This window comes from Oncorhynchus masou, chromosome 18, assembly GCF_036934945.1.
Source record: "Oncorhynchus masou masou isolate Uvic2021 chromosome 18, UVic_Omas_1.1, whole genome shotgun sequence".
In the NCBI taxonomy this organism is placed as follows: Eukaryota; Metazoa; Chordata; class Actinopteri; order Salmoniformes; family Salmonidae; genus Oncorhynchus; species Oncorhynchus masou.
The window spans coordinates 14036018-14049487 of record NC_088229.1 but is presented as its reverse complement, the minus strand read 5'-3'; the positions used below and the strand labels follow the sequence as shown (position 1 = coordinate 14049487).

The 13470-nt window shown below is 38.3% G+C and overlaps 1 protein-coding gene and 1 long non-coding RNA gene across 11 annotated transcripts in view; one reads left to right on the top strand and one right to left on the bottom strand.

Moving 5' to 3' along the window:
- The window catches only part of LOC135504014 (beta-1,4 N-acetylgalactosaminyltransferase 1-like), a 27543-nt gene extending 14579 nt beyond the window's left edge, over positions 1-12964 (bottom strand). The window contains exons 1-9 of one of the 4 annotated variants that reach the window (XM_064922259.1): positions 12584-12963; positions 7649-7894; positions 6776-6958; positions 6154-6260; positions 5944-5981; positions 3082-3262; positions 2162-2254; positions 1354-1541; positions 971-1111 (exon numbers count right to left, since the gene is read on the bottom strand). In XM_064922259.1, the coding sequence (XP_064778331.1) occupies positions 971-1111; positions 1354-1541; positions 2162-2254; positions 3082-3262; positions 5944-5981; positions 6154-6260; positions 6776-6958; positions 7649-7866 (1149 nt within the window). In that variant the 5' untranslated portion in view covers positions 7867-7894; positions 12584-12963. The other 3 variants (XM_064922260.1, XM_064922261.1, XM_064922262.1) reach the window with 3 other exon arrangements.
- Positions 6811-9043, top strand: LOC135504016 (uncharacterized). 7 transcript variants are annotated; one of them, XR_010450049.1, is made up of 3 exons: positions 6811-6899; positions 7711-7833; positions 8263-9043. It is a non-coding gene; the product is annotated as an uncharacterized LOC135504016 (long non-coding RNA). The 7 variants fall into 7 exon arrangements; XR_010450047.1 differs by having other exon boundaries at positions 6812-6899; positions 7669-7833; XR_010450048.1 differs by lacking the exon at positions 6811-6899 and adding an exon at positions 6904-6990 and having other exon boundaries at positions 7669-7833.
- Positions 12965-13470: the final 506 nt, after the last annotated feature.

Below are 13470 nucleotides of genomic sequence, written 5' to 3'. Positions count from 1 at the left end.
AAAAATAAACAGAATGGAGCTAAGCACAGGCAAAATCTTAGAGAAAAACCTTGTTCAGTCTGCTTTCCACCAGACACTGGGACATGAATTCACCTTTCAGCAGGGCAATAATCTAAAACACAAGGCCAAATCGACACTGGAGTTTCTTACAAAGAAGACACTGAATGTTCCTGAGTGGCAGAGTTACAGTTTTGACTTAAAATCTAATTCTATGGCAACACCTGAAGATGGTTGTCTAGCAATGATCAACAACCAATTTGACAGAACTTGAAGAATTATTAAAAGAATAGTACCTTCAGAAAGTATTAATTCACACCCTTAGATTTGTTTCTTATTTTGTTGTGTTACAGCCTGAATTTAAAATGTAGATATTTTATCTCCTAAAATCATGTTTTGCATGCAAGCCTTTCAAACTAGTATTGCTAAAATCAAGTTATGCAAGGAAGTTTTGCAAGTCAGTAAACAACAGTTACCACACATAAATTATGCTTGTACTTTATCCAGTAATATTGGACCAAATTCAAAGCTAAGACATCGTAAATAACTTTGGACTTCGATCACATTTTCACCTGCCAGGATGAGGCTCTTTGAATAACCAATCACCGCTCTCAGCTCTCATGCAGTTTTGATTGTTGCTAGGTTACTTGTGGGTGTGGTTTTGCTCCAGGTTTGGAGTGGATAGAAAGTCACCCCCTAGCCTAGGCTACTGTATGAAACCCCTTTGGGAACTAACCACAAACAGTTTAATCCAGCCCAAAAAAACATTATACGTACATGTCAATATGATTTTTACTTTGAGAACTCGGTTCCCATGCGCGCCCCCTTCCCCAATTCCACCCCAGGTTCTACTATGGTTCTAACCTGACTCTAGCCTGGTTTTAATTATTCCTCTCAGAGAGGCCTCACCCTCATCACTCACCAGGTCCAGATCTATGAGCACGCACACGCAAACACACACACAAACACACACCATGTCTAGGGTGGTCTTCTCCAGGATCTCCACCATATTCTCCAGCCTGGTGTTGGAAGTGAAGAGGAAGTCATCGTCCACCCACAGCACATACTTGGTGGTCACCTGAGAGACAGCCAGATTCCTCCCTGCAAACCAACCCTGCACAGAGGTGAACAGACAGGACAAAGACTTAATTACCAATTTGGCAATAGCCGAACGTTTGATAGCCAAGGTGTTCTTAAATCCTGGACATGGAGACCATCAGAGTACCAGGAGGGAGTCACAAGTAAATGAAATACTGGGCTGGAACAAAATGACAACTTGTGGGTCCCCCAAGACCAGAACTGAGAGATTGTTGTGATGAAACAGGAGCTACACTTCCCAAAATAAAGTTTGCTTACCTTCCCAAACGGCATAATGTAATGTTCAATGTGTGGACCCATCACTGGCTGGGGGTGCTCGTTGTCATCTGCTATCACTATGGTGACGGTGGGATAGAACTCCCGTATGCTGTCAATCAGATCCTGCAGTTTGTCATAACGCAGAAATGTCTTGGTAGCTATGGTGACAAGTGAGCTTATGTTGTATTCTGAGGAAAAAGGAAAGGCGTGTTTGTACCCAATTATGAATATTCATACTTATAATTATCTTTAGTTATTTTTATAATACAGAAATCATCCCCCATATTATGCAAAATGCATAATTGTTTTATTTAACTAGGCAAGTCAGTTAAGAACAAATTCTTATTTACAATGACGGCCTACCCCAACCAAACCCTAACCTGGACGAAGCTGGGCCAATTGTGCGCCGCCCTATGGAACTCCCAATCATGGCTGGTTATGATACAGCCTTGCACCAAGGTTTGTAGTGACGACTCTAGCACTGAGATGCAGTGCCTTAGACCGCTGCGCCACTCGGGATACCTACGTGATGACGTCTATATTTTGAAAGTTACATGTCTTGAAAACTTGATTGCTGACAAGCAAAATATTTTGGGGCTATGTCAACAATGGACTAATAAAACAAAAACCAAAAGATAGTTTTGGGGTGGAATTGTCCTATAAGTACTTTAATGTAATAGATTTCCCATCAAATGGGCCAAAATACAACATTGCAACATTTAGGACCTTGGATCCCTGCAATAACTGTACAGATTCAAATAACTATACAGTGGTCAAATGCCAAATGAACAACCCATACACTACATACCTCCAGTGTAACCTGAGTGATAGAGCTTGGGAATAACAGCATGTGCAACCTTTATGGTAAAAACAGACTGGTGTCCATCAGTCTCAAACTGCACTGCAATAGAGCAGAGAAACATATTTCATCACTCTAATATCTCAAGTGTATCACATTACAGTATAGTTCATTTGATTAAATATAATCAAATGAACAAAACAAAAATGTACTTCACTTCACATTCAATACCTAATGGTCAATAAGAGATCAAGCTTGTTTAACAGTAGGTCTACAGATACTTGTTATTTTTGTAACATCCACGTTAACATATGGAAATTAATAGTGACAACACAGTTATTGTTGAACACAAAACACTGCTTCCCCATAGTCTGCCTCTGTGCCAACATCTCTTTCCCCAAACAGCTAAACTCACTTAGAATCGCTCTCTAGACTCAAAGTCTCGTTCAGCAAACAAGCTGTAATCTATAGTCTACCACACCTACATTGCAACATAGAATGTTAAATACCACACCAACGGCTTTTTCTCCAGTTGCGGAATGATCTCTTCCCTAAACACGGACTGTGTAATTATAGTGTAGGCTAGTTGTGTGCCCCTTCCAGGGAATAATAGACAAGTTTATAAAGAATTTGAGACATGCAGGAAATGACGCGTTGTGTATCTATCTCTGTGTTGTCGTACTGAAGTAAAACGTGACAAGGAGTGGAATGACAGGTAGTGGCATGATAATGGGGAATTGGGTGGCGGGAGTTGAGAACAGAACAAAAGACACATGTCTGTTTGCTGTTACTAAATTGACAATAAAGTTGTATTATATAGTATGGCATACAGCTCCTGTACAGCTGCAGACACTAAAAAGTTAGTTTTCAAAACCCTGTATTGCAGTATCAGAACTCAGGACTAGACACACACTGAGGGGCTGACCAACCTGTGTCAGCCGTCCTAGGGTGGAACAAGGTGTTGGTGTAGGTGACAAACTGTAGCTGTCTGTTCAGAGTGGAGAGGAGTCTACTGGACAAAGTCATGTGCATCACTCCGTGTCCTCTAATGGAGACCCCGTCTACGGTGGCTAACACATCAAATGTCCCCAGGGTAGCAGTCAGATTCACCTAGAGGACATGATAGGGAGGATTCAGTTTAACTCAAATAACTAGTCTGCTTGGGGCAATTACAATGGTCACAAAATCATTGTAGATCACTTTATGTTAAACATGAATCAACATTTTATATTTTAGCAGACACTCTTGTTCAGAGCGACTTACAGGTTAAGTGCCTTGCTCAAGGGTACATAGACAGAAGGTTCAACTCCCTGAGCCGACAAGGTGAACAAACAACCTTTCGGTTACTGGCTAAACGCTCTAACCGCTAGATTACCTGCCACTACAACAAACATATACTGAAACAAACACATAAACGCAACATGTAAAGTGTTGGTCCCATGTTGCATGAGCTGAAATAAAAGATCCCAGAAATGTTCCATATGCACAAAGTTTCATTTTATCGATGTAAATTTGAATGCACAGAGATAGCGTGACGATATCCTGAGGCACATTGTCGTGCCATTCTCACCTCATGTTTCAGTATGGTAAAGCACGGACACAAGTTCTTCCAGTTTAAAAGTATTTTGTAAGGTGTTCCAAGACGATGGCGCAGAGTACATAAAAAGCCCTTTTACCAAATTCAGTTCGGACATTTGGAACAGTTAGCAGGATAAAGACCAGCAAATGAAGAGAGTACCCACCACATTTCTGAACAATAAAAATGCACGAATAAAAAGGTAGTAAACCCAAAATGGCTTTGTAAATAAAAGTATACCAGTGACTGAGCCTACAAGTAACTAAAGAAGGCCAGCCAAACCTGGTATACAAAGTGCAGTGGTGCGTAAGGGTTTTGCAGTTTAAAATAAATCTCAAAGTGCCATGGTAAAGAGTGCCAATTGATCTCAAACACTGAGCGGAAGCATTCATATATAAAATATCCCCATAGTCTAGTAAAGGCATAAATGTAGCTGATACTAGGATCCTTCTGGCTTCAAAAGAAAAACAGGCCTTATTCCTAAAATAAAATCCCAATTTCAGCTTCAATTTTTTTGTAAATTGTTGAATATGCAATTTAAAAGAGAGGCTGTCATCAATTAAAATTCCAAGATATTTATATGAGGTTACAACCTCAATCTCCTTGCCCTGGCAGGTAGTAATAGGTGAAAGGTTCAGAGGTCTATTTCTTGCATTACAAAATACAATTAGTTTAGTTTTGTCAGTATTGAGGATAAGCTTCATTTGACACAAGGTATGTTGAACAGTATAAAAAGCAGTTTGCACAACAGTAAGTAACAGTATCATCAGCATAAAAAAGAAGTTGTGCATTTTGGACCTTTTTGTCTAAATCATTTATATAAATAGTGAATAAGAGAGGACCAAGTACAGAGCCTTGGGGCACACCATTCAAGACAGACAATTTAACAGACATAAGCCCATCAAATTGAGTGCACTGAGTTCTATCAGACAGATAGTTAGCAAACCATGCCTTCTGGAACATGTGAAGTTTCATGTGCCTTAATAACAAACTTGTATGCCATCTGAAAATACAAATAATATTGTTCAATTACGAGCCTTATTGGTTAAGTCACAGAAAAAGCCAGCAACCTTCCCGCTAGCCATGATTGGCTGAGATAATGAGTGGGCTAGATATGCCGAGAGAGGAGTTCAGATTGGTCTGCCATAAAGAAGGCTTCTGTCTATTTGAGTTGGTCAGTCTGTGTTGGTAATCCTGTAGAACACAGCGTTTTAAAATGTATAGTGTAGTGGAGCTGCATAAGTGTTGCTCTGCACTTTCTAGAGGATCGAAATCAGTGGAAATCATTGGAAAACACCTGTCTCCGGATTACATCTTCAAACTAAAAGCATCAGTGGCATGGATCCGTGACAGAGAGACGCGTCCATCATGATGATGTATATGGATAAGATAGTCTAGCTAGCTACATTTTCAGATATTACACATTTCTATTGTTGGCAGAAAGTTGTTTTATTTCAAGCTAACTGGCTCCCTAGCTAACGTTATGTGTATGACATTATTATTTGTATCCCATAACTGTTTGCTTGGCTAGTTAGAGCCTAATGTTAGCTAGTTAACATTGAACCTGGTTGGTTAGCTCCCAGCAGATTCATGCAGGGTAGTAACGACATGATTTGGCACTATGTTCACTGTTGTTTAACTAGCTAACGTTAGCTGGCTGGCTCATTAGCTAACATTACGTGACGTGTATGATCTTAAATGTTGTTTACCTAGCTAGGTTCATTGTTTACCTAGCTAGCTAGCTACATGTCTTAAGATAAAGTGTACAACACCTGTTGAATATGGACAGTGTTAATAAAGTTTGGCAAAAAAGCATAATGAAAATGTTGGCAGCAGAGCTGGTTAAAAATGCAGTGTATGATATACCATTTTGCAGCTCTGAGTCTCTACTTGTATCCAATGTAAAAAAAAAAAAAAAAAAATTCAAATGTTGCTACATAGGACCACATCCAGGTGGTGAGTCACAATTGTGGTCTGATCAGATACGGACTGGTTTTCTGTTCCACGCACCCTACCTTTTTTTCAAGGTATCTGTGACAAACTGATGCATGTCTGTATTCCCAGTCATGTGAGATCCATAGATTAGGGCCTATTATATTTATTCAAATTTACTGATTTCCTTATATGAACTGTAAGTCTGTGAGATCTTTGTAATTTTTGCATGTTGCGTTTATGTTTTTGTTCAATGTATTATTATAAATGGAGATAAACTTACTGTATGAAGTTGTCTATGCTTTTCTTTCAGACCCAACCCTTAAAAAAGAGAAGAGAATTCCATCTTCAGTCATAAGGTCAGGTTAGTTTTGTTTGAAAGGTTCTACAGTTATGGTTGGGGCAAAGGCGATAAATACAACAAAGCTTCAAAAATCCCTTCTACCCAGAGTGTAAATCTTTTCAGTGGAATAACTACTTTGTTTAGTCTTACCAGGGATAACGATAGTCTTGAGAGGGCGAACCTCCACCCCCTGGGTAGGGTACTGTAGGGGACTGTTGGCTTCTGCTATAACAAGGAGGTCTGCGGGAGTCTGGTACCTGCCAACATAGAGGTTAGCCAGACGAGAAATAAGCTCAAGCTAAAGTATGATGATGTACTGTACTTTTATTTTGTATCTTTATTTTTAACAGGAAGACGTATTGAGACCTAGGTCTCTTTTACAAATGCACCCTGTATACACAACATAAATACACACACACACACACACACACACACACACACACACACACACACACACACACACACACACACACACACACACACACACACACACACACACACACACACACACACACACATGCAGAGAACATCAAGTTGAAATGTATTTTGAATTTTGTTCCAGCATTATGGTGATTTAAAACTAAAAGCAGCATTGTAAACACGTCATGTACGTCACATATTTGCAATCGAAGGAGAGAAGGCAAAGAAGGGTGGGCCCATAACTTGAAAACAGTGGGGAGTTGCAGTATATAGTTGCAAGGTGCACAGCAAAGCAAATCATTAAATTCCAATGCACTGCAAAGCACAACACTTCAGTGTACTGTACAGTTACCTCTGCTGGAAGCTGTTGTACTCCTGCTGCCTGCGACTTTTCACCTGAGCCAGCTCTGCCTCCTGGAAGGCTGTGTGGAAGTCATCCTGAGCCCAGACACGGGGGAACAGCACTTGGGCAAAAGGCAGGTCGATGGCAGGCTTCTTATCTGCCTCACACACACACACGTTCAGTGCCAGACGCCTGAATGAGATTAATGAAGAGCGTTGTGCACGGTTGGTAAGAGTATGGGACAAAATAAGTCACTATTAGTGCAATGGAAACCATGCAGGTTGATTTGATTGAGTCGAATCAGGAAGTAGTTCGAAATTTGAAACGCAATGAAGAAAATTGTAATTGGATCTTGAATTTCAGTTTGGCCGAATTCAAATGTAATTTCCAAATGGAATATACACAAAAATATGTCCATTTTATCTAGAGATATCTGTTTTTATATTATTTGCATTGGATATGTCTCAATCTACCACATCCACCGATGTCGCACCTCCGTCTCTGCGATGAAAGGTGGGTGTTTGAAAATCAGTTTGGCCTGCAAACTAATGGGTCCCCACTATGGAAAGGGGAGAGTCTCACGAACACGTTTTATGACCCCCATAAGTGTCACACGACTCTGATGGAAACCAGTACCCGTTTAAAACAAATAATGGAAGTATGAATGTAGTTTTGTGTCTACCCCAAAAAATTGGTTAAATATGTGTAAAAAATTAAAATGCATATATATATATATATATATATTTCCTGAGTTCTCTTATATCTCCTAGATTTAGGACACACTTCCAAACCTTGTTTTGTATTTGTTATTTTGTGACTATCATTTTTGCCATTTATGAATGTGTTATACATGTGTTATACCATTTGCCCATTTGAACTCACCCTGCCACACTTTCCTTCAGGATATATGGGATATCGCCATAACTATTCTGGACATTTTGCAGCCTCTCCTTCAGAACCTTCTGTGCCTTGTAGCTCTGGCCTGGTCCCACGTCAACAGTGGTGGTGGCCCTTCGAGTCCAGTAGCGGAGGAGGGCGAAGAGTAGCAGTGGAGATAAAATGACGAGGTATGTTTTCTTCTGAACGAGGCAGCGCATCATGGACACAGTCAGACACAGATCTATGTCACTAAAGGACAGATCGGACCAATAAGACACTAATCAGTCATGTGTTTCAGACCTGGGTTCAAATACATGGGTATTTTATTATTATTTGCTTTTGAAATACTTATTTTCTATTTATTTGAGTCATTTCAAATAATGTGACACAAAACCACTGCTTCTATTGGAAGTATTTGAAAGTATTTTCAAATAACTTCCTATGATGGCCTTCAATTTGAAAATATGTTCAAATAGATTATTTCAAATACCAAAACAGGCCATATGTATTTTCAAATATATGCTAATACTTTAAGTGTATTTCAAAATAAGCCTACATTTCAATATTCAACTACTGTGATTAAAAATATATAATAATAATAATATTTACTTCCTTAGGCTACTATGTTACTGTCACGACTTCCGACGAAGTTGGCTCTCCTGCCTGTTCGAGCGGTGCTCGGCGGTCGTCGTCACCGTCCTACGAGCCACTACCGATCCCTTTTTCGTTTGTCTGTTGGTTTTGTCTTATTAGTTTCACCTGTGTGTATTTTAGTTTAATTAACGTCCTTATATGTAGTAGGTTGTCCCGCCCTTGTTTTGTGCGGGATTGTTATTTGTATTCATGTCAGTTGGTGTAGTGCTTATGTTTTATTCTCCGGTCTGTCTTTGATCCTGTGTTGGATTGTTCACCCTGTGTGTTGGGTTGACCGTGTTTTTTGTGCGCCGGAGAATAAACTGTCGTATCACTATCTGCTCTCTGCGCCTGATTCCACCCACCTTGATAATACGTGACAGTTACACTTGTTTCACATGATTTGATATTGGTTTGACATTCAGTTTATTTTTCTTCAAACAGCATATGGGAGATATTGCCGACACGGGCCTTTTTGTGTCTCAGGGTTAGATTTTTAAGATAACATTTTAATTTAGATGTTATGTTTCATCACGTAGAGAATAAAATAACCTTAAACTGTTTTTTCAGTTTTCAAAATGTTTTTATTTTTTATTTTCTAAAGCATTTCTGTCTGGATTTAACTGTTTTGCACTGTTTTTGTCCTGTCTCACATCCAGACTTTTGACAATCTTCTATGTATTACACTTACAAAAGTCTTGATAATTACAAAATATTGAATGCACCTGTTTAAAAAAAGAGTCAAATAAATGGAAACTATATACATATTAGATGTGCATAAGCCATTTTATATTTTATACTTTTTGTACACAAAATACAGTCCTCTCAAAGTATTGTGTCATTACCATCGTGACAAGCAAATTACATAATAGTAACATTTTCAAAAGTTAGTGTACTTGGTCACCATGGCTATGAATAGTGACTGTGGAGCACAACGGAGGGGAATTCCAATTTGGTCAGGAAATGATAGAAAAAAAATATGTTCTTATTTATTGTACTTCAATACCAAATAGGCTATAATAATTAGATGTTTTAAAATTATGTTTTAATTATGTGTATTTAGGATACATTGTATTCTAGCTGTTCAACTGGAGTGAGCATGCTATAATCCCTGCTATTTATGACCAAATACTGTTAAAATGTCATTCCCACTACACATCATTACCACCACATAACGAACTGTAATGCTAAGGACAGGATGTGGTGGTAATGACAAAATGTATTAGTTTATACATTTTTACTTACCTTAGGACCTGAAAACAAATTACAAAATGAACACTTATTTGCTAAATAAGACCATTAAATGTTGTATTATGTTCAGGTGATTGAGTGATTTTGATGTCTATTTATGTGACTTACAATGATTAGTGCTGACTTTAATGATTTATTTTAAATGTTTCTATAAGATGCTCCATAAATCAACCAAGGAGAGGACAAGGACATACACTACATATACAAAAATATGTGGATACCCCTTCAAATTAGTGGATCAAATTAGCGGATTCGGCTATTTCAGCCACACCGTTGCTGAAAGGTTTATAAAATCGAGCACACAGCTATGCGATCTCCATAGACAAACATTGGCAGTAGAATGGTCCACACTGAAGAGCTCAGTGACTTTCAAAGTGGCACCGTCATAGGATGCCATCTTTCTAAAGTCAGTTTGTCAAATTTCTGCCCTGCTAAACCTGCCCCGGTCAACTGTAAGTGCTGTTATTGTGAAGTGGAAAAGTCTACGAGCAACAACAGCTCATCCACTAAGTGGTAGGCCACACAAGTTCATAGAACGGAACTGCTGAGTGCTGAAGCGTGTAGCGCATAAAAATCATCTGTCCTACATTTCGTAGAGAAGGAATAATGGTCTGGGGCTGTAATTTCATGGTTCGGGCCCATTAGTTCTAGTGAAAGGAAATCTTAATGCTACAGCTTACAATGACATTCTAGATGATTCTGTGCTTCCAAATTTGTAACAACAGATTTGGGGAAGGCCCTTTACTGTTTTAGCATGACAATACCCCCATGCACAAAGCCAGATCCATACAGAAATGGTTTGTTGAGATCGGTGTGGAAGAACTTGACTGGCCTGCACAGAGCCCTGACCTCAACCCCATTGAACACCTTTGGGATGAATTGGAAGGAATGATCTGTTCTATATCTTCAATACAAATTCAACATGTACAACAATTACATTAAAATCTTTATTTTTGAGGCAAAGGTGTATTAAATTACAATTGATATTGATGATTTTTCCCATATGCTTTAATTTTTATTTTTTTATTTTACCTTTATTTAACCAGGCAAGTCAGTTAAGAACACATTCTTATTTTCAATGACGGCCTGGGAACAGTGGGTTAACTGCCTGTTCAGGGGCAGAACGACAGATTTGTACCTTGTCAGCTCGGGGGTTTGAACTCACAACCTTCCAGTTACTAGTCCAACACTCTAACCACTACCCTGCCGCCCCATGTGAACCTTATATGCAAGTTCTTAAGATAATTTCTAAAGTAATGTAACATCATCAAGGCATTTATGGACATTTAGACATGACAATGATGAATGCATATACTTAAGAAAAATTCGAAATAGTAAAAAAAAAGATGTTAAATGTTATATAATGTTATATTTCTGTAATTTCCTTTAAAACTAAAAAAGCTAATTTTATGACTTGGTGGTAATGACATTTCCCCTCGGGTATTTGAGGAAACCGATTAAAATCTTGATATTCTTAAATAGTATGGTATCAGCCACTATTAGATCTTGTTTCCGGACAGAGTAAATAAAATATTCAGATAGATAAAAAGCAGTTTCATTTTCCAAAACATTGAACATCCAAGTCTTTGCAAAATCAACCATACAGAAATAGGATATAGCTAACATTCCACTCCTTGTACTCTTTGTCACATGCCAAAGATGTTTAGCGTGACAGGGGTAGCAAGGAGTGGCATGATAGCTAAACAGACTGGTACCCCTACCTATGAACCGTTCCGGCACAAGGCAACTTACTTAAATGCTTAAATAGAGCTTAGCCTAAATACTGTTTTACCTGCATGTGCCCACTCTGTTCAGTTAATTTGCTATTTTATTATATTCTGTCTTCGAGCTTGACTGAATAAAGATCTGTGGATTACACAGACATTGTCTTCTCAGAAATAATGACACCTGACATTAACGGTCACTAATATTTGTATCAGAAATAAAATGTCACTGGTGTTGTCACTTCTAATGGGAAAGGGTCATCATATTTTACAGGGAATGATAGGACTTGAAATTACATATATAGTATGACATTGGCAGTGTCAACGTGACATTAAGATTCAAACGAGAGCTTTGCCGTAGGCTATTACAGATAACAAATGTAGTTTCTTTAGTGGACTAGAAGAGAGTCAGTATGCACCCAAATATAACACTTGAATAACACTTGAATGTTGGCCTATCTACACTCAAACACACGCGTATAGGCATAATGGAACAAAACATGCAATTTAATCTTATTGTAATAATAGTCGTTGTCAATGTTTAAACAACTGGTCAAAATGTAGTTGATCAATTGTTAATCAAGATAAAATAAAATAAATAAGTATCATCTTACAGTGTGACAGGAGAGAAAGATCGTTGTCCAATATCGGCTCAATAACCGCGTATCCATCCCGTTTTTATGCGAGTGAAGTCATCCCACATGTAAAAAATAAAAATGAAAAAAAAAACATGTCGGCTGCGACTATGTTTGTTCGTTCGAAATGTGTAGATCTTTTGCTATCGGTAAAACAAATTATGGAACCAACGGCGGGGGAAACGCCTTTATGAGCAAATATTGATATAATAACCATAATATCGAAGTAAAATTGAAGTCACGCTATGATATATTGTGTGGTCCTCCCTCTACGACTTGGGAAACCATGCAGTTTATTAATGAAATAATTTATAATGAACTTCACAGGGTGTTGAAAGTGCACGGTGATCTTGATGATCCTTTCCAATAGCCTAAACATCGAGGGTCTGATTCTTGTGACATGATAATCGATTCTTGACAGCTTTGACAAATAAAAATCGCTCTTATCTATAATAATTTCTTCTTGTAGATCAGCCTACACGCACTGTATCTACCAGCTGTTGCCTGGAGCGCACATAAACATTTCTTATTTAGGGCAACATAAAAAAAAACTATCCGTAGAGTTGAAAATGTAATGCAAACACATTGAACGCCGCAAAAATGAATGTACATATTTAAAGTAGCATAGTCTAATAATCTAAAGTGTTAGCATCGAATAGGCACACTTCGATAATTCAGATGTCGTAGAAACGTACCTGTCAAAATAGTTTCATTTAGCGCTGCTGTCATAGTTTGAGGTGCGTGCCCTTTCAAGTAGAGTTGTAGTAGGCATTCTACTGAAAGTCATCTCCTGCCCCTTCCTATTGGTGTCCATGATGTGCTCAGAGCTTTAAATAGCCTACCATAAATACATACTTGCAAATTAATGAATGTGAAATAAAGTTAACTATAGGCCCAGTCATATTCAAAATGTAGAAATTCCATAAAATGTCATGTAAGCCTAGGCTATTCGCAGTTAAATAATACGCACAGCAAAACTCAGGTCAGTAGGTTGCTATGGACCGCCTAAATCCGCCTTGATATCCACTATAAACTATGAAAGCACGAGCTGCATTCCTACACCTAAATTGACACAGTTGTACTCAGACGTTTACATACACTTAGGTTGGAGTAATTAAAACTCGTTTTTCAACCACTCCTCAAATTTCTTGTTAGCAAACTTTCGTTTTGGCCAGTCGGTTAGGACATCTACTTTGTGCATGACACAAGTAATTTTTCCAACAAATGTTTAGAGACAGATTATTTAATTTATAATTCATTGTATCACAACTCCAGTGGGTCAGAAGTTTACATACACTAAGTTGACTGTGCCTTTATGTTAAGGGATGTTTATGAATAATGACTAAATTATGGGGCAGCAGGGTAGCCTAGTGGTTAGAGCGTTGGACTAGTAACCGGAAGGTTACTAGCTGACAAGGTACAAATCTGTCGTTCTGCCCCTGAACAGGCAGTTAACCCACTGTTCCCAGGCCGTCATTGAAAATAAGAATGTGTTCTTAACTGACTTGCCTGGTTAAATAAAGGAAAAATAAATAAATACATTTCAATCAGAACTATAACTAAACAGAATACTACTATGTTG